The sequence below is a fragment of the Lampetra planeri genome, chromosome 25 (genome assembly GCF_965212315.1).
Source record: "Lampetra planeri chromosome 25, kcLamPlan1.2.h2, whole genome shotgun sequence".
Taxonomy (NCBI): Eukaryota; Metazoa; Chordata; class Hyperoartia; order Petromyzontiformes; family Petromyzontidae; genus Lampetra; species Lampetra planeri.
The window spans coordinates 7,114,707-7,138,850 of NC_136131.1; the positions used below are offsets into that span (position 1 = coordinate 7,114,707).

Here is a 24,144-nt window from a genome sequence, read left to right on the forward strand (position 1 = left end):
TCGTGATGATACATCCGGATACAACCGGAATCGACGACGGGGATACCGCGAGTACGAAAGCAAAAAATAAGTATAAATATTTCGAGGACAAGCGGTGGCTGTGGGCCATCGTCACCTTGATGAGCGCGGGGATGACCGTCTCCACCGTCTTGCCGATGACCTGGAAGCTGTAGGCGTCGTCCATGCGCATGACGCTGGCGCCCATGAAGGTGAAGATGGGCATGATGTTGTGCAGGACCTTCTCCTGCTCACAGGAATGCGCGGGGCCAGTGTCAGATGGGGAGCGCGCGCAGCAATTCACAACCGGTTCGTCGATTAAAATGACACGTTCAAGGGGACATGGTGGAGGAGCGGTTAGCACGCTGATCGAGAATGCAGCGGGTATGCGGGTAGGGTGCGGCGTTGGTGATGTGGTTAGGATGTGAAGAGGGCGTGTTGGGGAAGTGATGGCGATGCGGTTGAGATGCAGCGAGGATACGGTGAGGATGCAGTTGGGATGCGGCGTCTCACGGGGAAGATGGAGGCGGTGGCTCCCAGCAGCAGCAGCGCGTGGTGGTGCGTCTGCGGTGTGCGCGACGATCGCACGCACCGCACGATCAGCTCCACGCTGAACTTGTCTTCGTCTACCAGACCTGCAGCAGCACCACCACCACATCAACACCACAAGCACAACCACATTAACATTACCACCACCACTACACCAACAGCACCAGCACCACCATGTTAACATTACCAACACCACCACGTTACCATTACCACCACCACATCAACACCACACGCACAACCACGTTAACATTACCACCACCACTACACCAACAGCGCCACCATGTTAACATTACGACCACCAGCGGTAGTGTACCGGTTAGCACACTGCGCTTTGAACCTGGCGACCCGAGTTTGATTCCCACTCACGGCCGACAACAGTGACACTTATCTGCACCGGTCCTCTCTGACATCGACTCGGCCGGGCATAGCGCTGGCCACCCACAGTGTATAGGTGTGTGTACATGCGTGTGTACGTAAAAGTGCACGTGTCTTTGTACATGCGTGTGCACGTGTGAGTGGGATTGCCAGTGTATGCACCGGGTGGTAGCGGCACGCCGTTGGGGGAGAAGCGCGTGCATGCGTTGAGCAGACACGCCAGCACCAGCTGCTTGACGTACTCCATCGCCTCCGGGTCCTCCGCACTCGCCTCCAGGCACCTGCACGAACACACACATACACATACACGCACCCACACAATACACACGCACATACGCACCCATCCATACACATGCACCCACACAGCACACACACAATTGTAAGATCAAGACAGACATCAGAAAGACAATCGCAGCACAAGGACACATGACTGTGCCTCCCGCCATGCCCCCCTCCGTGCCCCCCTCCGTGCGGGTCTCACCGCTCCAGCAGCCCAAACAAGGGCGGCACCAGCGCCTCTGGGCGACGCAGCTTCTTCTTGTGCTGCAGCATCTCCAGGATGAGCGTGGAGCGGCGCCAGCTACGCGAATCCGAGTCCTCACCCCCATCGCTGACGATGCGGAAGCACACGCACGCAACATTAACAACGATGGCAAGGGTGCGTTCGTACAGCGCCATTCAGGACCCGGCCCGTCAGCAGATCTCGGAAGTTAATCAGGCCTCAGGCCTGGACGGCGCGTTTGGGCGGGCGAACATCACACACGGCTTGAAAGTTCTCGCGCGTACCAATCGGTTCCCTTGTTACTAAGATACAACCGGAATCGACCGTTGATTCCGTCACCTTTTGAATTGAAAATCGATTCGTAACTCCGCATGGTGCGACTCACCGCAGCTGCTGCTGCTGCTCTTTCTGCCTCCGAGCCTGGGCGACGGTGGTGCCCGATTTGGCCGTCGACTTCGTGCGCACCAGCTCGAGCGCCACTTGCTCCGCATCGACCACGAGCTAAAGGGCGCAGGGGGAGCGTGGCATGAGCACGGCACGCAGCAGCAGCACACGCGACACCACACAGCACATGGTACGCAGAAAACGACACAGAGCACACGGCATGCATAGCAGTTGACTACAGCACATTAGAGACTGCATCACAAGAAACACACCAGACGGCATGAAGCACGCACCATACACATGACACAGCAGACAGCATTCGATGCGCGGCACACAGCGGTGCGCTCCGGTAACCGGCACCGGGGGTGGGGGATCACACCCCAATGGGCGCCATCATGCCGCGCGCAATGCCAACGAGCGACCGCGGCATCTCCAGCGCGAGCCGTCGCGGTCGGTGCGAGCAACTCACCCCCTTGAAGGCGCTACCGATGGCCTGGGCGATGCCGGGGGTGGCGCAGTCGGCCAGGAGGTCAAAGAGCACCCGCAGCACCGTCTGCTGCAGCTTCGCGCTCGGCAGTGCCGAGAAGAACTCCTTGGTGATCTGTGGGAACGGCGGGCGACGGAGGCTTAAACCGCACAGCACCGACACCGATACAACCATCGCCGCGACGTGGCACCGGCGACCGCACCGAATTGACACCCAGTGTCACGTCGGCCTCTGCCCTCGGGGGCAAAAAATAGAACTCCTCCCGGACATGACATCACTGCCAAACTAGCGTCACCGCAGCCACAACATCACCACAGCTGGCATCTTCACCGCAAAGCAACGTCACGACAGCCACACCATCATCACAGCTGGCACCATCGTTAGCCACACCATCATCACAGCTGGCATCGTCACCGCAAACCAACGTCACCACAGCCGCACCATCATCACAGCCAGGCCATCACTCTTAACCTACATCATCACAGCCACACAATCAACACCACTGACACCACCACAGCGACTCCGCAAACCAACGTACCCGCGCCAGCGCCGCCAGCTGCAGGGCGGAGCGGCCCATGACGGGGTCGGGCGGCGCTCTCAGCGCCCGCACCAGCAGCTCCATGCAGCGTGGGTCGCTGGAGAACAGGTGGCATGAGCTGGAGTCGAACTTGGCCAGCACCAGTTGGGCGAGCAGCTCCTCGTCGCGATGGAGGGAGGAGGCGGCGGCGGCGGCGGGGGAGCCTGTTGCGCTGGTGCCGTCCGAAGCGCCGTCGCATGGTCGCCCGTACAATGTGAGCAGCAGACGCTCCAGTACGGGCAGCAGCAGAGACAGCACCTTCTGTGTGGTGGGGAAGGATGCCCCCCGTGTGGGTCCAGGGGAAGGTTCACAATGGCCACGTCAGAAAAACCCGAGACGAGATCGCGGACAGCATGGGTTATAGGCCTGGGCATTTTTCATCCGTTAAGTCATTGTCTGGGGGTTCATATTGGCCATGTCAATGAATGAGTAACGCTGTGAGTGTATGTATGTGCCGTGCCAGCCTTCATAGGTGCTCGCTAACAGCACTTGCCCCCACAGTCTGTTAAGGCTATACGGGGGATCTTTGTCCTTGTGTTGTGGGGAGAGGTAGTGTAGCGGTTAGCGTGCTTTGCTATGAACCTGGCGACCCGGGTTTGATTCCCACTCACGGCCAACACCGGTGACGATTATCTGAACTGGTCCTGGGCCTCCCCTAGGTCGACTCAGCCTCAAATGAGTACCTGGTGCAGTGTGTAACCATGGCCACTAGGGAGACAAAAGCAGCTGGGCGTGGTGTTGGCCACCCACCCCCTCGTGTGCGGTTATAGGTGCTTGTTAACAGCACTTTCCCCCACAGTCTGTTAAGGCTATATGGGGGATCTTTGTATTTGCGTGTGTGTGCTTGCGTGTGTGTGTGCATGCGTCACTCACGGGGCCGTGCACGTGCTCAAGGCTGTGCAGGGCGGCGCGCGCCACGTACGACGGGAACCCGGTGCTGGCCATGCACGTCAGCACGACCGCCAGCGCCTCGGCCGCATGCCGATCACCACGACCCCTCCCCTCCTTCGCTTGAGACTCAAACAGCAGCCCCAGTGCCTACCGGGGACCGCGGTAAACCACAACTTCACATTAAAACCCCGGAGACCACGGCAAACCACACTAACCGGCAACTTCCCAGGGACCGCGTCAAACAGCAAAAGTGATTCTCCCAAAGTGTCATAACGGCGTGCTCAAGCGCAACTGAAAACTCGTTGCCACAGCGGCATACAGGCACGGCGGGCGCGTGGGTGCGAGCGCCGGACGGACCTGCGCCGTGTGTGCAGAGTCGGCGACAATCTCCTCCTCGCTCGCCAGCAGGGCGGCCGCCAGGGGCTGCAGTGGCGTGGCGCTGGCGGCGGAGGCGGCGGGGCCCAGCAGTGCGCGCACGCAGCGCAGGGAGGCAGCGCGCACCGCACCCAGCGGGCTGGACAGCGCCGCTAGCAGGCTCACCATTGCTACGGAACACACGCACGCACACACACAAACGCACGCACGTGCACACACAAGCGCACACACACACACACACGCACAAATATCAAATACAAATTATCGGTTTGACTGTTGTGTGATGGACACTCTTGTCAAAAGCAGGGAGTGTGGGAGAGCGTTGACCCCACTCTACAGGTGTCATTTTAAGAGATCTCAGAAGTAGCTCTGTGAAAGCCACTTCCGTGGGCGGTTCTCCAACACGAAGGGTCGCGCTCGCCTCAACGCGAGATTCCCTAATGGATCATCATGCCACGACGCCGCCGCTCCCACCGGCTAGTAACCCCGGCGCTGCGTTGGCCCGGTAACCATGGCTGCTGCCGCTCTCACCTGGCACCGCCACGGCTGTGGGCGTGGCGTCCGGCGCTGCGCCGAGCAGCATGGCGCCCACGTGCAGCGCCCGCGCCTGCATCAGCGCGCACGCCGGGCGGCCCAGCCGGCGGCTGTGGTCGCACGCGCTGCTCCACACGAGGCCCAGGAAGCGCAGGCGCTCCGAGGCCGACGGGAGGTGAACCTACGCGAGGGGCGGGCGGGCGGGGCGGACAGGGCAAGTGGGTTGGTACAGACAGGGCAGGACGACCCGCTCGGGGTGGTGACGGGGTTTTTCCACAGTTAAGATACCAGCAGCCGCCCTGGTAAATACTGCCCGAGTTTGAGCCTCATGCACAAACTATTTTTGTTATAAATTATTACATTGACGCGTGAAACAGAGCTTCGTTGCCCAATCCCGCACGCGTGAGCAATGTGTATTGAACCCTGAGCGAGCCGCACCTTCCCCACCCCAGGCCCCCCCGCCCCCGTTCCCTGAGGACGGAGACGAGCGTGGAGCCGTTTGACCTCTCGACCTCCACGCCGCTCACCTGCAGCAGCGAGAACAAGAGCTGGCGGAACGCGGCGCCGGTGTCACCGGTGCCCTCCGTGGCGCCGGCCACAACCACGTCGAACAGCCCGACCAGCAGGCACAGGTACCCCCTGGTGGCCTCGTCCAACGACTCCACGTTCCACCAGGTCAATCCTGCCGCCAGAGAGAAGGTCAAGGGTAAGGGTGCAGCCTTGCAATAGCTCCGCAGGCGCAAGCTCAAGCCGCTGCTGGTGGACAGGGGTACGGCGGTGGAGGGGGGGCATTTTAAGAATCTTGCACCATTGTTTCAGACGGAATGGAACGTGCGACCTCTGGGTTGTGTGCTCGCCCCGTTGCACCACGGCAGCGACTCCAACCCCAGAGAGGTTAACCGTCGAATTCAATCCTCCTACGACAGGTTGCACAACACCTCAATTCTACTCCAGCCAATCAAGAGGCTGCGTCTCATTACGACAACAGAAGACAGCGTCGGTCATCAGACAGAGGCAAGGGTAACTAATCGTGCAATGTTTAACGCCGATAGGCACTGCGGCACCAGCCTGGCCCCGGCATAATCTCAGCGTGGCGCCAACGTGACCCTAGGGTGGGTGCCAACGTGGCACCAGCAGAGCTACTCACCATCGTCGTGGCGCCGTGGAGGCTGCAGGGTGGTGACGAGTCCACGCAGCTCGTGCACATACACGAAGGCGATGTCCAGCTCCCCGGCGCCGTTCCGCACAGCGCACAGCATCCTCGCAACAAACGCCGGCACAAGGAGCCCGCCGGCGCCCGTCTCCGCCATGGCTGACGGCAAGTCCTGCGCCTCCTGCGGACGGCAGTGGCAGTGGGTGGAAAATGAGGTGACATTCTCTCTGCTGTCGCGCCGTACGTTAGAACCTACATCGGCGTGTACCAGCGTAACAACACACGGTTGCTAAGCCGTCTCGCAATCCTGCCAGCAGATGCGCTTGCGCACACCTCGTTGTTCCACCGGGCGAGATCGCCACGCTTCTGTGCCCCCTCTTCAGATTTTGTTCCACTTTCTTTGGCAGTGGCCGTGTTCATCACCCATAATTCACATAGGCGATGCAGACCGTTTGAAAACTTTCCTCATTGCGTCGCCAAGCTCATTTTCATCGTCAAGTTCAACTAAACATCAGCGTAAACAAAAAAGAAACGGCCTTTAAATAGAGCGTTTGAAACAACCCCACCCCGCTGCCGGCGCCAGCTCCAGCCACGCTGGGACGTACCTGCTTGAAGTTGTCGGCTGGCAGCCTGTTCAGCCGCTCCTCCAGCAGGCGGAAGGCACGCACCGCGAGGTGCAGGTGCTCACGGTAGCCGGCCCCCTCCTCACCAGACCCCTCCCCGGCCCCCTTGCTGGACCGCTCGCCGGGGTCGACCGTCCGCGCCGCCTCCGTCAGCATCAGCACCGTCGCGTGGAACAGGAGCTGCTGGCGCGGGGCGGGGTCGCGAAGCTGGGCTCGCGCAAGCAGCTGCTCCACCTGCCGGTCGTGGCGGAACAAGGGGGCGAAAGTAGACAAAAAGACAGAATAATATGCCGCGATTCTCTCCTCCCACCCAGCTTAAAATACGCTGCCAAGCTTAGCAGTGTTCATTAGGACGCTGTCTTTCCGACAGCTCAGTTTCTTCACCTGAGGACGGCTGCTTGCAGTGGCCGAAACGTCGTGATAATTTTATTTTATTATGTGAATTTTTTTTTTATTTACCTTCAACGTGACTTTACCGAAAGAACCAAGAATAAGAATAATATAATTCCACCTGGTGCTCATGCCATGCCTACAAACACGGAGGTTATCGTGAAGGCGCCATGGTCATCGTGGCTTTGTCATCTCTACGGAGCATTTTCGTCTCGAGTCGATGACTGCGGGACCCGGCTGAGGGTTGGTGACAAATATTCCTTTCCATTCCTTTTGTTATACTCTTTGGTTCTTTCGGTAAAGTCACGTAGGTATGAAATAAAATAAATTACAACGTTTCGTGCGCAACACAAGCATCCGTCACGAAAGCTTCAAAACAAGATTGATTCCTTTTTTTCTTTGCCGTTCCTCCAGTGTTTCTGACAACTTGATTTGGTTGGCTCCATCGAGTGGTGGAGGGTAAAGCTGAACGCTGGAATTTTACATGCATTAACCCAAAGCTAACTCATTATCAATAAAATTTCGAACAGTGATCGTCATTGACTTCCACGTAGACGACTCGGTGAGTAGGTCAGCGAGTGGGTGGGTGGGTCGACGGGCTGTGTGGGTGGGTGAGAGGGCGGGTGAGTGGGCGAGTGAAAGAGTAGGTGAGTAGTTGAGTGAATATGCGGTTGGGTGGGTGACTAAAAGCGATGCATCATCTCAATGGGGACTTGCAGGGTTTCACAAGGTTTCCACGAGTTAGCACCGGCCGCCTAGTGAGCTCTGTCTAGTCACGGCGCCGTTCGCTCTCGGCTAACAGGAGTACGATGCATCGAGTGCGCGCCGTCATCCGCCAAGGAGGCGGTCACGTTGCGAGCGTACGACGACGAGTCACGGACAGAGGAGAGAGGTTTTACCGTCTCCTCGCGGGACACGGGATCCATCGCCACGAGGTTCTGAGCCAGCACTTTGATCGCTTCCACGGTGCCCACAGACTCCGGGTCCACCTTCTTGCTGCTCGCGTTCAGCCTCGACAGAACTATGGAAGATGAAAACGCGTGACATTATTGCGTCTACTGTGGGGGTTGTTTTGTTACCATTTCATGAAGAAGAAAAATAAATTTATTTATTTATTTTCTAGCAAAATTGAAATATTACTTTCACCGACGCAACTGATAAGAGCCCGTCACTCTAACACTTCCGTCACGATCGATGCTCCCATCACAACCGACACAACTCAATATCATTATCTGCTTCCTCATTAAAACTGACAAACCCTGCCGCAAGAGTCATACTATCGCCCGAGTCGTGTCCTGAACATGGACAGGGTAACCAATTTACAAAGACCAATCATGAGCGAGGTTCATCAATCAGTGACATTTGTTACAATCAGCAACACCGCCCCCTCCCCGCACATCGTCACTTCCGATGCCACCACCACCACCCGCCCGTGGGTACAGAAACCGCAGCGCCACCCACCCTTGTCGAGGCCGCGCAGCAGCGGGTGGCTGCGGGCGAGGGGCGACTGCGCCACGGCGAGTGCGGGCGCCAGGTCGCGCGGCGCCAGCAGAGGCAGCGCGTAGGGCAGCAACTCCAGGGCCACGCTGTCGCGCCGCTGGCTGTCGGCGAGGGCTGCGCCTTGGCTGGTCAGCACCCGCACCGACTCGAGGAACACGCTCCTCCTGCAGCGGACAAAAAAACGTGCCGTCAGACGGGGGGCGGGCGGGCGGCACCGGCGTCGCCCGACAAAGCAACGCGCCAGCGCGACAAACGGCAAAGGCCGACGCGCCAAACCCCGAGGTTCCGCGCAAGCCTTGCACGGGCCTAAAGTTATAGTTCTCAAGTAATAATAGTTCTCTCCGAGTTCACGTCTGTAGTTCAATTGCAGCCTCTCTCACTGAACACGAATCCTTTTTAGGTTTGACGTGATTGGAGGAGTCCAAGGAACCGTGGTTGAAATGCCAACGAATCGTGGTAGCCCAGGACACGATTCCTGACGGGGTAATGCCCTGCCGGGACGCAGCATGCCACTTGTGGCAATAGGGAAGCTCCTTTGCTGATGGCGCCGGACCGTGACGAGCGGAGGGAGGGTTGGGTTACCCCCCCCCCCCACGCGTCGCTGACACGGCACGAACCAAGACACTTGAGTCCGGCCAGAGGGCTCAGCAGGCGAGCGAGCGACTCACAATAGTAACATTTGAGAGTTCATATTCTGGTTGAGGTGGAGGTGTGTTAAGCTCAGCCCATCATATCTCCGGGGTCGATAAAATGAGAACCACTCTGCTGCAACTAAACACGCCAGAGCTCAGGGCTGCTCCTGTCACTTGGCGATGCGCTCATATGCGTGCCATGACATTTGGAGAAGGCGTACAGATCACTTCCCCGAAGTGTCTCGGTGGAATAAAGTCACGGCTCTATTAATAACGTGGAGGATTACGTTCGAGGTTAGGTGGCCCTGTCTGCTCCCTTGGCCGCAGCTCGGCCGTTACTCTGGCCCACCGCTCATCGTCCCCTTCCAGCCATGACGCGTCGTCTCTCGCCCGAGTACACTCGGGCGCATTCCCTCCTTCAACGCCCCCCGCCGCCCCCGTCCCCCCCCGCACCCGCGCTGCCGCAAGACAGATTAAGCTCTCACCATCGCTCGTGCTGCTCCTGCCTCCCGATTTTATGTATCAGTTTGACGAGCACCGAAATCGCCTCCACCGAGCAGATGCGTCCAGCGAGCGCCTGAACGAGGAGAACAACGAGAAGGAGTCATCGCGAAGGACCTCCGCGGCAATCGCACGCGTCCGTCGCCACGCATCAACCAATTCAGCCGCCGAGTAATCACCGCTTGCCATCTCAAGGTAACATTCGGTGGGTGTTTAAAAATGTATCATAACGGAACACGACAACAGTTCGATGGCGCTTTAGGGGCTCGGACCGTGAGGGCGGTGAGCGCCGCGGTCACGACAGCGGGTGTGTCGTCGTGGAGACGGCTGCACACGGCCTCCGTCAGGAACTCCTCGCCAAAGCCTTCCTGGGGGGGGGGGGTGGTGTTGTCGGCGGGGGGAGGAGATTTTCAGACTAAGGTCACGATGCCGGAAATATCGTCACAATCACCATCGTCATCATCACGATCATCTTTGCAATCATAATTATCATCACAATCATAACGATCATCATTACTATCAATCGTTATCACATTCATCATAATCATCGCGATCATCGTGACAATCATCTTTTTCTAATGGACAAGACTCAACCTTCTGGGTCACTGCAGAGTTTTCCTGGGTAAGTAAGTGCTGCCCCATAACGAACCTCTGTTTAGAAGCCAGATTATGCTAAAATATTCTACTCTTTTATTTTGGTATATTTAAACAATCAACGGCGATTGTGCTACTGGTGTTATCCCGTGGAATCAAGAATTCGTTCGGAAATCTCACCTCCACTGTTTTTGCCATGGTGGTCGCCTATCGCAAGCACGATCCAGGCTCAACCCTGCTCAGCTGCCGAGAGTCTGACAGCATCCTCCTATAACCCCACATGACTCATGTGTGGCCACCCCCAATCTGAACCCATTCCCTCTCCCCACTGCTGCCCCCTGTAAAAACAAACGCTGCTCCTCCTCCGTGCAGCTCACTTCTGCTTCCTGCTCTCTTCTCTCTCCCTTCCCTCCACTCTCCCATTATCATTATCAGCGCCCTCTCATCTACGTCATCTTGAGCCAGTGATTACTTCTCTCCCTCCTTCGCATACTGCCCGGCACTCCTCCTCTTATTCCTGCTGCTCAACTCGATTCCTTGACTCTACGCCCCTCCCCTTCCTGTGCTGCTCCACAGGAAGGTAATTCCGGGCCATATAGATCTGCCCGTTGTGGGTCGCACTGTCTGCACGTGGCTGCGCTGGGCATGTGGAGCGTGCGACGCAATACCTTGCCGGACAGCACCAAAGTGCAGAGGTGGGAGAGTGCGAGGCAGCGCACCGCCTCCTGCGGGTGGTGCAGGCTGAGCAGCAGCGACGTGTCCGAGTCGGGCACCAGCTGGAAACACCACACAGTAGATTCGTCACCAACGCCGCCACCGCCGCACGCGCTCAGAATCAGAATCTTTTTTATCAGAATCTTGTTTACCCTGAAGAAATCCGTTCACCCCGGTCACGACTTGCTAATGTCGTGGAGTTACAGTTTACTGCTGGGTTATTCCAGTAACAACAATCCGTGCGGTTACTCAAATGACCAAAGTGAGCCGTCAGCCGCCCCCCGTCTGCCACGGCCGCCGCCACCCTGCCAGCGTGGCACCGGTGGCCACTGCCACGCTCTCTGCCGCAGGTCACCTGGTGCTTCCCGCTGGCGGCGCCCAGCGAGATAAAGTCGTGGAATGCTTCTTTCCCTGTGCCGGCGCTCTCCCCGTGCAGGTGAGCTGCCATCACCTGGTCCCAGCTCTCCGTGTACCTAGCACGACGAGGAGGACGAAATTCATCATAAATTGGGAGCCGGTCTCACGAGCTCGTTAGAGTACAACTAAAGACAGAGATCCTAACACGACAGCAAAGACAGCTGGGGGTAAAGTGTTATCAGAGAGCACCTATTAAAGCGGTAAAGTGTGGCCCGCACCATGCCCAGTCACCTTTGTCTCATTTAAGGCCGATTCGACCTCGGGGAGGGACCAAGACTGGTGCAGATATCACTCACCACGGATGTTAACCTCGGCCGGGAATCGAACCCAGGTCCACCCCTATTCGTGAACATTTTTATAGAATCACCTGGAATTTGTAAAAGTGAATTATCACTCGTCTCGTTATGTCCACGCTTGAGGTCGCGTCTTGGCAATAAGACGCCAGGTCAGAATAACGAGGCGGTAGGGGGGCGCGTGGGGGGAGAGGAGGGCAGGGAGAATAAGGAGGTGGCGCTCACCTTTTCTCGAGCGTCCGCAGGATGGGCAGGAGGCGCTGGTGCAGGACGGCGAGCCCATCCGATGCCCCGCCCTCCTCCTCCTCTTGTGCCGACTCGGCTCCCCTCCTCCTCATGTAGCCCTCCAGCAACAGCCTGTCGAAGGTGAACACGCCACGTTCAACCCCCCCCACCTCAACCTCCAGTCTTGCCCGGCTCTCGAGCAACGATGACCTCGGCTCCGCGACCTCACGGTTAATTTTCATCCGTGAAATATTGCGCGCTTTATTGTGTTATTGTTATTAAAACAGACGTGTGGATCGATCGCTCTAACACGACACAAAGGCGTGCTCACGATCAGCAGGAAGGAAAGACTCCCACCGCGCTGTTTGCTATCATCTTAGAGAACGTGTTGGGTTTGAATACGTGAAATGATATTGGCCGATGGATAATGATTGTTGCTGATGATAACGGAGGAAACTTTAACCATGGACCTGCTCTTCGGCAGGAGGGTTCGAGCGTCACGTTGCTGGAACTTCGTTGGGTCAGGGGGTTAAAGGGAAAAAGGTTGAGGGGTCGCCAGGTACCGTATGAGCTGCGTGTCGATGCCGCGGTCCAGCGGAATGTCCTGGACGAGACGCAGGAGGAGTTTCTCCGGAGCAGGGAGATCCTTGGCAGCTTCACCTGGACGACGCGCGACGTGAATGTAAAACCTCACACTGCTGCCATGGCAACGGTTCGGGCGGGGGCGATATTCGCGAGCGGTTGCCGAATGATGATGCTTAGCGGACCGGTATCGGTCCGTGGCCCGGGCCGCACAGAAGGAGGTGAGCGGACAGTCTGCGCATGGCCCGCCCATTATTTTATTCACCACTTTCATCCGTGGCTCTTTCCTGCACTGCGCACTTGTCTCAGTCACAGTGTTGGCAAGCCCACAAGCTCACCACCCTCGCCAAAATGAGTAAAAAACAAACGTCGCCGGAGAGCTTCTTTGAAAAGGGGGAAAAACCCAATGATGAATGCCCCCCCCCTCCCGGTCCATGAAAAAATTGTCTTCCACGAAACCGGTCCCTGGTGCCAAAAAGGTTGGGGACCGCTGCCTAATGGATATGTTTCTTCTGCCTTTTAGATTAATCCAAAGACTCTCAAAATTGGACCCAATTACAAAATTGTCACTTTTATTTCGCGGAAACACACATTAATAAATATCAGAAAAAAACGTATAAACAAAATCGTCCTTAATAATCCAAAGTCTGCAATGGTGCAATCTAATAACTCATCCCTAATTGTGCCAGCTAATTCCAGTTGTTTCACTTCTACCATTGCTCGTCTGGCCGGGGAAACAGGGTGCTCGCCGCTCTCTCACCATCGTCGTCGTCATTTGGCGTCAGCACCGGGTGAAGCGCGGCGGAGACAAGGGGCGGCAGGAAGGCACGGAGCAGCGGGGCAGTGTCGTGTGTGGCGCCCAGCTCCTGCAGGGTCTCCAGCAGCCCGTCCAGCGAGCACAGGCAGTCGAACGGCCTGCGACGCAGCGATGGGGAAAGCGCGACGCGGTCGGCAAGGTTTTGTAAAAAGATTTGATTTTATATTCACATTACGATTTACCTCCTCCCCCCCCCCCCCCCACGGTTTTTCACAATAGCGCTATCGGAACGCTCGCACTGCAGTGCAACCCTTCGTGTTGGGAGCACGGCCTGTGAAAGTGGATCTCGAGCACACGGTCGGGGGGCAGCGCTTTCGCACCGAGCCTGCCACCAAAAGCGATGGTCGTCGCACAACGATCAAACTGATATTTTAAAATCTCAGAACAGGAAGTTTACCGCAAGGGATTTTACTGTTGCTTTTTTTCCGAGACCAACAACAACTCGCTAATCTTGACGACTCACGGACACTCGCCCAAAATCTGCAACGAAGCAACTCGTCCGTGTATTTTTGTTCGTAAAAGCGCTCACTTCTTTTTGAGCGTCCTGCTGGGCTGCGTCTGGAGCAGCACGATGAGGCAGGCGACGCCGTCGCGCGTCTCCGCGTCTCTGTGTCGCCGCGCCAGCGAGCGCACGAGCTGCAGGGTCAGGGTCTCGGCCAGCGACTCCTCGAGCGTGGCGCGCACCGCCAGCTGCGCCACCAGCATGAGCGACGACGCCCAGTAGTCCGTCAGGCCCGAGCGCAAGCCCTGCCGCCGGCGCCGACAAGACACGCGACACAACACACACACAAGAAGATAAGACAAAGGTCCCCCGTGTAGTTGACACAGTGTCAAGGGAAGTCCTGTTAGCGAGCGCCTATCACGGCCGGCACGGCATATGATGGGGAGGGTGGGGTGTGGAAAACAGCACACCCGGGTGCCTTCGTCTCCCTCGTTCCGATGTTTACACACTACACCAGGTATCATTTAAGGCTGAGTCCACCGCGCAGAGACCCTAGACAGGTAGAAATATTCGCCACCGATGTTACCCATGGATGAAAATCAAACTCAGGTCGCAGGGTTCGTAGGGTAGCACGTTCACCAATGCGCCACCGCATTCCCCTGAAACCCCCCCCCCGCTACGCACGCACGACGTTAACGACACCGAATGCGCGATGCACCGTGGAAAGAAAAAAAAACACGCAAACAGTGCCCGGCGAATCTCCGGCGCGTGCGAGGCGACTCCCACCTTCTGGACATGGGGCAGCAGCTTGGCCACGACGGTGTCGGTGACGCGGTCGGCCTCCAGCGCCGCCACCAGCGTGGACGAGTAGAAGGAGAAGAGGACGCGAAGCTGGCATGCGGCCGACGGCTGCTCGCCGAACACCTGCTCACCGAGAGCACGAGGGACGGGAAAAATCCGTCGTCGGAGATGGCCGAGGGACGCAATGCGACCGCATCGGTCTTCGTGGTCGTGCCGTGCGGCGCGTGCCGTTTGGCCACGAGTGCCCGTTCCGCCCCGCACACGTTCTCGCGGATGGATTCGGAAACTGGGTTAGGACGTTGCGGTGGAACTTTTTCCTTACCGAGGGCCGAATAATCCGTTTAGATAGCCCCACGGTGTAAAGTGCAGTCTCCAACCCTTAATATGCACTCCGTCTCTCTGGCCTCTCTATTCGTGTGCTATGAAGGACCATTGCTTGAAACATCACCTATTATATATATGCTCCCTTTTAAGGCCACAGTGTTATTGACCAACGTGTTATTGACCAATGAGTTTGTTTTTCTTCGAATATCAAAGAACATCGACTCAAAAGGAAATGTGTTATGTTTACATAACTCAACATGCATCCTCCACACAGTCAGCAGCCAGCCACCGATGTCAGGGAAAACAAACAAGCTCACGGATCATCGCTTTGTCAAGTAGCCAAGTAGTCGCGCATCCCGTTGTTGCGCCACGAACCGTTTTTTTTGCGACTTTAAAACCGCGCGGCGCCCTAAACTTCCGAGCGGGCCCTTGCCTCGGTTACCCTGCACGCGGCACCGCCATGCGCCGGCGCGTTCAACCGACGCGATGCCAATACCTGCACGGCGTGTGTGACCAGGCCGCAGATGAAATCCATGAAGCCCAGGTCCTTGTAGCAATGCATGACGAGCGTGCTCCGCGACAGAGGCACTCCCGGTTTCTGCGAGTGGAGACACGGATGGGGCACGCAGGGTGACGGATCTTACTTTGTGTTACTAGTTTTCTGGCGTAAATGTGCCGATGACTCACCAACAATTACCGGGTTTCGGAATCAGTTGGTTACTCAAATGAGTGCCGTTTAATCAAACAAAAGTTGTTTGGAACATCGATATGACGGATACATTGTATATGATCTTCCTAAAAAGGTATCCTATTCACACAGAATAAAAAGGTCTCGGTATTTCATAGAATTAACGTGTTTTGCTTTCACACTGCTAATTAAATACTCCTAATAATACAAGCGTGTTGGGAGATGTTACAGAATCCACGTTCGTGAAGCCTTTTGTAACTAGGCCGAGACCACCGCGTCTGAATTCTGGATTCAAAACGCAGGGATCGCAGCAATCACCTACTCAGCGGCTCTGACCTCGGAGCCACCCGGCCTCCTCAGTTGTTGTTATTGAATCACCAACCTGCAAAGGGTGGAGCCAGTGCCAGCGGTGTGTGGGCTCGCTGATCTTGAGCAGCTGCACGACCCTCACAAACACCTTGGTCTCGTGGTAGGGCAGCACGCAGCCGATCAGTGCCTCCGTGTTGTACTGGTGGATGTGGAACCTGGGGGGGGGGGGGGGGGGGGACGCGTGTACGGTTATGGGAGCCCGTGGTCACCACGGCGCGTTTCAACAGCCAGCGGGTGACATTCGGCACGTTCCACGGCGGTGTGAAGAAAAAGTACGCAGGCTGGAGTTGCCACGTCGCCTGTTGAGATACGCAAGTGGGCCCGGGGGAAGGGACACATCATGGGCTAGCAGGGATGATGGCTGGTGGTCAAAATTAATGGCGGGAGTGGCTGCCAAAGCAATGAACTCGCTTGAGAGTAAGCCCACAGCGGAGATGGAGCGATGCAATCAACTCGTGCAGCAGCAGCAAGATGAATTGTTACATAGCAGGACCGTGAGAGATGGTGGCGGCTTGGGGCGGCCTTCATCCTGCGGTCAACTAATCATGGTCAACGATAGTGATGAAGAAATACATCGAGCCAATACGTTAGTCTGGGGCTGGGGACCTTAAACTGTACGATATATCATAGACTCCCATCGATTGTTGTCCTTCCCCCACACCTCCAATTGGTGCGGTTGGTCGAAAGAAGTTCAACATACATAAATACGACTATATGGTCTATCCAGAGGGAGCTGTTCATGTCTGAATTAAATTGCGTAGACATCGTTACGGCCAATACCTGTAGAGGAGCCACTCGAGGCACTTGTGCGCGGGGCGGAGCAGGAAGAAGGGCGAGAGACGCGCGAGGAAGAGCGCGATGCTCTCGTCGAGGCGCGCGTTCACGTCGCGGCTCTGCACGCTGCGCTCCATCCGCTTGGACGCCTCGCTGAACAGCGTGTCGCGGAAGTCGTCGAACGCCGGCTCGATTCCCGACAGCTCCTCCAGTCCGGTGCAGCCTGCGGCGAGAAAAAGTCGGCATTGGCACCGTCTCTCACCGAGCTAGCGGCTGCGATGGTGAACGGTGTGTGTGCGTTTTGTGAGCATTCCCCCCTGCGCTGGTATTCAAATGTGGCGCACAAGAACAAATGATTATGATTCATTATTCTTCCCTATTGCCTGCATTTCCCAGGCCTCCTTTGTAAGAGGACTGTAGTTCTCAACGCTCTCATTCATCATCATTAGCTACCCTGAGCCATCACCATTACCAAACGTTCTTGCGATGTAACAATCCATTTAGCTCCTGCACGACAGCTGATTTCATCGCTCCCAATGTCTGACCATCGTCCCTTCTAGCGACATGTCCTGGCCAAGCAACTAACTTTTCTTACGTCAACATGACGACTCGAACGAGGGTATTTTCTCTCCGTGCCTCGGTGCAATTCCAATTAACCATCTTGCTACGCTTTTTGCGCACTTTTAAAAAATGTGTTTAATTTTCTCCATAACTGTGCATGTTCCTGATCCGTATGTGATAGCAGCTAATATGCACTGATAAACCTCTTTTAATAAACAAATTGTTATGCTACTTTTCAAAATCACATTCAACGATACGCACCAAAATTTTATTATACATGCAAGGATCCAGCACGTTCGATTCCCAAACAATTGGCTCACGGCAACCTTGCCGACACTGTGCCTACATTTCCCGTCCAAACATCACGGCGGGCCATAGGCACTGATTGAAAACCCTTCTTCTCTCCACAGGGCAGGGGGCTCTCGCCGCTGCGAATCCCTAACCCGTGCACCGACGAGAAGTTCTCCGTCCTACCGATCGCGTGGAAGAAGTCGCCATCGAGGGAGGCCGCCTCCTTGGGGTCAAAGAGAAGCGACGCGCGCTCCTTGCGCATCAGCAGACTCTGGTCCGTCTGCGGCAGCGCCAGGCGGCGCAGCTGATTGGCGAGGGACGTCATCTTCACCAGCTCCGTTTAAAAAAAAAACTAAAATCAAGGAAGAAAAACATTGTGGATAATGAATTTGCCATTTGTTTATGTAACATAGCCAAGGTTCAGTGTGCCCGAGGCCAGGGCCTGCTTCTCCTGGTTTCGCTGCCCAGGTCCCCTTCACCTATTCTTGTGCAAGGGAATCGAGGCGAGATTGGTGTCGGTCCATCATCATCACCATCATTATTATTAGGGCATTGCGTGCGACGTCACGCAATGGACAACCAGGCCTATGGTAAAAAATATTATAGGCAACGTTTCGAGAAATGGCCCTTCTTCAAAGCAGATATATCAACATGCCTATTAAATATTGTAGCACTCTCCTCTGTAAGATGTGGAACCATCGCCTTTACAAAACCCAATCAGCTGTTTAAAAAAAATGGCTCGTTAATTATCAGTTGGGTATCTATAAATTGATCACGTCGAACAATAACGGGTTATGCAGTAACACTACCCCACGGTTCGATAAAGGTGGACAAGCTAAAGGCGCAGCCCTGCAATTCCCATCTCGCGACACTGCTGGCGGTAGGGCCTCCTCCAGAGGGAGCTGAAGGCAGCATCAGCCCCTAGGGAGTTCCAACACACTTTGTGTTATGGCCATTATTGTTGTTGTGGCCATTATTATTGGTGTGGCCATTATTGTTGTTGTTGTGGCCATTATTAATTTGACTATTATTATTGTTATGGCCATTATTATATTGGCCATTATTATTATTGGGTTATGATCATTAATATTGTGTAATGGTCATCATTATTGGGCTATGATCATTATTATTGTGTAATGGTCATCATTATTGGGTTATGATCATTATTATTGTGTAATGGTCATCATTATTGGGTTATGATCATTAATATTGTGTAATGGTCATCATTATTGGGTTATGATCATTATTATTGTGTAATGGTCATCATTATTGGGTTATGATCATTAATATTGTGTAATGGTCATCATTATTGGGCTATGATCAATATTATTGTGTAATGGTCATCATTATTGGGTTATGATCATTAATATTGTGTAATGGTCATCATTATTGGGTTATGATCATTATTATTGTGTAATGGTCATCATTATTGGGTTATGATCATTAATATTGTGTAATGGTCATCATTATTGGGTTATGATCATTATTATTGTGTAATGGTCATCATTATTGGGTTATGATCATTATTATTGTGTAATGGTCATCATTATTGGGTTATGATCATTGTTATTGTGGTATGGCCATCATTATTAGTATGTAATGATCATTATTATTGTTATTAAGCTGTCTTGCGGTGCTCGGGCGATGGCGCAGTGGTTAGCGCACGGCGGTAATTGTGCAATTTTAACTTATTTATTTTAAATATTTTTTATATTAATATTTTTTTAGTTATTCGCTTCCCTTTCCTATACGTTTCACTCGCTATCGGTTGTTGTTGTGTATACTGTATTGTTTGTTGTAACTTTCTGACCCGCCCCCTTGCTGGACTCTGTGATAAAGAGCTTCACAGCCCATCGGATTCCTCCAGCACAAATACAGATTCCGATTCAAGTCCAGAGCACGCGCTCGCATCAGTGGCGAGTGGATATCTGCACCGGTCCTGGGCGTGCTCGCCATGAACCTCTCCCCTCACCCCCCACGACCCTTCACCAACACGCATTGACCAGCGTGGTGAAGTATGGCTCAAGCAGGTAACGGCCCCCACCGTGACCGACACGGCGTGGCGGGCTTCATCCAGCAGCGGAGTAGACAGGGTATATGAACGAAGACTCTTAATTCATTTAAAGAGAAACTGTCCCGAGTCTATTTGGCTGATCGGGGAGGAATCTCCCGAATAACCGACTCGGCAAGCCTTAGGCCGGAACCACGTGTAAGTCGCACATTTACCACAATTATACCCAAGGCTGTATGAACAATAACAACGCGAAGGCGGCTAAAGCGCGACTCGGTGAACGCGTGAACATTGAAACAACAACAATAACACAAAGATGAGACAATTCACCGAAGGATAAGAAGTCGGCACTCACCGATCGGCGAAAACTCCCCACGTGTGCACTACTTTCGCAAACCCACCACTCGGGCCTCAAGAGCCGCCTCACAATTTCCCCGCCGCGCATGAGCATCCGCGCACAGGGCACCACGTGACGCGGATTGAACCAATCAAGGCGCGCGCATGGAACTTCCCCACCCCCCCGGGAATTGTAAAGGCGGGTCACGTGGGGCAGAGGAGTCAAAGGCGCAGCTCTGCAACAGTCACATGCTGTGTACAGAACTAGGATGTTGTATCATCTTGGTTCTTTCGGTAAAGACACGTAGAAGGGAAATAATAAAAATAAAACATAATAAAATAATAGAATAGAAGGGAAATAATAAAATAATAAAAATAATACATTATAAAATATATTATTTTATTACATTATTTTATTATGTTTTATTTTTATTATTGTATTATTTCCCTTCTACGTGACTTTACCGAAAGAACCAAGAAGATGAATCCCTGCAGTCACGAAAGCTTTAAATCGAAATAGAATGTTGTATTTGTCGTGGAGGAATCCGATGAGCTACAAAGCAATTTTTTTACAGATGTCCCAGTCGGGGCGGGGAAGAACGTCACAACAACAGAACAGTACAGACACGTGGTAGGAGTGCAGAGTACAATACATTTTAAACAAATCACCCAAATTCTAGATTTGAAGATTTGAAATCACCCAAACGCATACAAATAAAACTAAACCATTCCCAATCCAACCAGACAAAGCCCACTGAGGTATTAACTTATTTTTCAAAAGCGACCTGGCCACAAATGATAGCTCAACGAAGTGGCCCATCATTGTACACGCGTACGCAATAAAAAAATTTTATTTGCGGGGGTGGGGAGGTGAGATCGCGTAAATATAAATGTGTCGTGAAACCCGCCAGGCACCACCCGACACAGCCAATATAAAGTGAGGTTTATATTCTTGGTTCTTTCGGTAAAGTCACGTAGAAGGGAAATAATAAAATAAATAAATATTTAACAATAAAAATTCTCACGACGTTTCGACTGCAACACAAGCAATCATCATCACCTGATGATCATCACATGATGATGATTGCTTGTGTTGCAGTCGAAACGTCGTGAAAATGTTTATTTTTTATATTTATTTACTTTATTATTTCCCTTCTACGTGACTTTACCGAAAGAACCAAGAATATGAATCCCTGCAGTCACGAAAGCTTTAAATCAAAAGTGAGGTTTGTCACGTGAACGTGCCAGTTCGTTACTACGTCAGCACACCGCCGGGGGGCGATGGAGAGCAGAGGTCGCAACCGGGTACCCGATACCCGTACCCTACCCGATACCCGGCTACCCGTACCCGGGTACCCGTTTGCGACCCTGGTGCGGCCGGGTACGGGTACCCGTTTGCGACCCTGGTGCGGCCGGGTACGGGTAGGCCGTGAGTCACTGGTGAGTCACCGTTTGTCACTCATTTCCCAACGTCTTGTCTCTTCTCACAATTCAAGTTCATAGAATCAACCCACCCGCGCCTGCAACATGGCTTCATCCCAGAGGTCGCAATCGGGTACCAGTACCCGGCCGGGTACGGGTAGCCGGGTATCGGGTACGGGTAGGGTATGGGTACCCGATTGCGACCCTGGTGCGACCGGGTACGGGTAAGGAATCAAAACCCGTTTGCGACCTCTGATGGAGAGTAACACCCGCAACATTTACAATTCGAGTCGCGTGCGACGTGTCGCTGGCGATTACAACAACCCAGCTTCATCATGCGATATCCACAATTGTGTACGTGTGTGTTGAATTTCTTTCGCACCGTACGTAGCCAACCGTGATGACCGAAGGTACATGACGGGAAAACCCCATCATTAGTTACAGGATTTAATTTGAGTTTAACTTTATTTACTTATTTATACAGGAGTCACGTAACATTTTTTTCAGGAGGCTTATTACTTGGAAAATGTTTTCAGCCAATCTCTGAGTGTCCATACAAGTGCGAGAGGGGCAACACTCGATCCCCGTACAGATGGAAACAGATGGCGATGCGTCCACTTTTTGTACCGCCTTCTGCTGGCGATCCAGGGAAGGATCGGTAGCTTCGCTCCATCTGTGCGATGATTCACCAACCCCCAGCTCAGTGCCGGATTATCCTCGTAGCAAAAGTAGCTACATATGCTCCGCAATTTTAAGGGCCCCATGCTAAATGCTTTCAAGCTATCAATTCCGGTTCAGTGATTCTGCACTTGCTCTATTACTATAGTACTATACCGCCTTAAACTTTTATAAACGACTGGGTGTTTAATGTTAGCGATTTGTTGTAGTATCTGCCTGTATAGCAAATGAAAAAATACAATTACTTTACTATGCGAGTAAAAAAATGTGTATTTTAATATTTGTGTTTTTATTTATTTAGGGACCCTTAAAACAAATGCTACAGGCCCTGCACTAGCTTAATCCGGCACTGCCCTAGCTGCTGCTGTCCACACAGTGCTGGACTACAGGCTTGCATAGTGACAACAGCAGATCTTGTGTCCAAAAAAAGTGCGGGCAACTTCACGATTCCTAAACTTTACTAAACTTTTAATTTTACCAGGTAAGGCCCACTGAACAATAATAATTCTTTTCAGAAGCGACCTGGCCACGAATGGGCACCTCAACGAAGTGGCTTATCATCATGTGGGCAATTATAGCAGCCAGATACTCTAAACGCGTGATGTTGATTGTAAATGTGGTGGGAAAAACTGGAGGACCCGAAGAAAAATCCACGCGACCACGGGGAAAGAGAGACACGCAAACTCCAAATATGCAGCAGGCGTCAGGGTCAGGATCGAACCCACGACCTCCTGCATACCAGGGGAGAGAGTTAACATCTCGCCACCGGACCTGCAAGCCAGAGGTTACCGCTTGGGGTTTCTCATTCGGATGTTTTTTTATCACCCCCCCCCCGCCTCTCTCCTCTGCAGTACAACCCAGGAGCTGCATTAATGGGTGCAACACCACAGTTAAAGTCTACGATCGGCAGAATCGCGTGTGGCGGGGTTTATAAAGTGTGGGTTCTTCCACCTCTACCAAGACGTCTGACCGGCGTGGAAGAGTAGGCCAAATATTCTCCGAGAGCTCCCTTCCAGTGGAGGCTCCTTCCGCAGGCAGTGGCTTGAGCGAGAAATTGCAGGGCCGCACCGTTTTTAAATCCTTTATATTAAGTTCACTTGCTTGCTTGCTTGCGCGCTTACGACCGTGCAAATCTTTCGGTCGTTTTTTAACCCACTTCCCGTGATCCAATCGAGCTGACATTTTGCACACAGACTCGTTGTGCGGGACAATTTATTTTCGTGAAAAAATTTTTCCTAAATTTTCCACTTTTTAGGATTTTTTTTTTCATATTTAATTTAAAATACCAATGTGATAAAAAATGAAACTCTTACTCAAGAAAAACAGAAATGAATAATAGAATAAAACCGATGCCACGCATATAAAGGATTTATAGTGAAAAACTTTGTTTTTACGGGTTAATTTTTTTTCATGCTTTCATTTAACTCACTCTGTCTATTATTGTTGTCGTTGTATCCTCAAATCTTGTAACTCCATTTTAACCCACTTCCCAATGTGGTATCGACTGCAAACCTGGTATACTTATGTCATACTGATGACAATACTATATTCTATCATAAAAATAGAAAATAGATATTTTTCAACATTATTTTTTACATGTTATGTTTCGGCTTGGGTCTAACTGTCCACCGTCAACTGACGTTGGCTGTAATTGGCCACGGTCCCTTACGTTATGGCAAGCTTCGGGGCCACTTCTTGCAGTCGTGGAGTTCTACCATTACTAGCACATTTCATAAAAGCGTGTTTTTTTCAAAGTTTTTAAAAAAAATATTACTTATTTTGCACCGTTGTATAACAACACGGGGCAGTCCAGATCGATACCGTAAGCGGGCAGCAGAGGGCAGTGCATCGACATCGACATCCATTGCGCTGGGGATAGCCTTTCACCTCGATGCCCTCCCACCGCCTTCACCGTGTGTACCACGCCTTGACGTCGTGGTGAAGTATGGTCAAATGACCCCCGCGATTAGCAACAGGCGTGAGAAGGATCTCATCCAGCAGTGGATTGTCGAGTGGGCTGTGCGCGTTAACGGCATGTTGAACATTGTGGAGGGTGATTTGAAGCTTTCGTGACTGCAGGAATCCATACTCTTTGGTTCTTTCGGTAAAGTCACGTGGGTAGAAAATATTTGTATATTGTATTTTATACCAACGTGACTTTGCTGAAAGAACCAGAGAGTATTGTGGGGGATATTGCATTGAGCATAGCTATCGACGATCGCTACGCCAGACTGAACACCGCCTCTAGTTTTCAATCCTATCACTAACATAACTCTATCCCTACCTAGATCCTATCTCTACACTGACCCTATCCCTACCTTGCCCCTACCCGAAA

At 53.1% G+C, this 24,144-nt stretch overlaps 1 protein-coding gene across 1 annotated transcript in view; it reads right to left on the reverse strand.

Annotated features, from left to right (window-relative positions):
* HEATR1 (HEAT repeat containing 1) overlaps positions 1-19,852 on the reverse strand; it is a 30,170-nt gene extending 10,318 nt beyond the window's left edge. Inside the window, exons 1-29 of the mRNA XM_078606098.1 lie at positions 19,729-19,852; positions 17,546-17,714; positions 16,517-16,733; positions 15,750-15,891; positions 15,176-15,277; positions 14,341-14,478; positions 13,642-13,859; positions 13,056-13,210; positions 12,277-12,373; positions 11,714-11,845; positions 11,134-11,251; positions 10,733-10,840; positions 9,743-9,838; positions 9,455-9,546; positions 8,299-8,501; positions 7,737-7,858; positions 6,430-6,681; positions 5,819-6,005; positions 5,199-5,353; positions 4,669-4,852; positions 4,120-4,307; positions 3,745-3,909; positions 2,833-3,132; positions 2,277-2,408; positions 1,809-1,924; positions 1,403-1,531; positions 1,084-1,202; positions 511-632; positions 116-244 (exon numbers count right to left, since the gene is read on the reverse strand). Coding sequence (XP_078462224.1) covers positions 116-244; positions 511-632; positions 1,084-1,202; positions 1,403-1,531; positions 1,809-1,924; positions 2,277-2,408; positions 2,833-3,132; positions 3,745-3,909; positions 4,120-4,307; positions 4,669-4,852; positions 5,199-5,353; positions 5,819-6,005; positions 6,430-6,681; positions 7,737-7,858; positions 8,299-8,501; positions 9,455-9,546; positions 9,743-9,838; positions 10,733-10,840; positions 11,134-11,251; positions 11,714-11,845; positions 12,277-12,373; positions 13,056-13,210; positions 13,642-13,859; positions 14,341-14,478; positions 15,176-15,277; positions 15,750-15,891; positions 16,517-16,733; positions 17,546-17,687 — 4,260 coding nt within the window. The 5' untranslated portion in view covers positions 17,688-17,714; positions 19,729-19,852. The remainder of the gene's footprint in view (positions 1-115; positions 245-510; positions 633-1,083; positions 1,203-1,402; positions 1,532-1,808; positions 1,925-2,276; positions 2,409-2,832; positions 3,133-3,744; positions 3,910-4,119; positions 4,308-4,668; positions 4,853-5,198; positions 5,354-5,818; positions 6,006-6,429; positions 6,682-7,736; positions 7,859-8,298; positions 8,502-9,454; positions 9,547-9,742; positions 9,839-10,732; positions 10,841-11,133; positions 11,252-11,713; positions 11,846-12,276; positions 12,374-13,055; positions 13,211-13,641; positions 13,860-14,340; positions 14,479-15,175; positions 15,278-15,749; positions 15,892-16,516; positions 16,734-17,545; positions 17,715-19,728) is intronic.
* Positions 19,853-24,144: the final 4,292 nt, after the last annotated feature.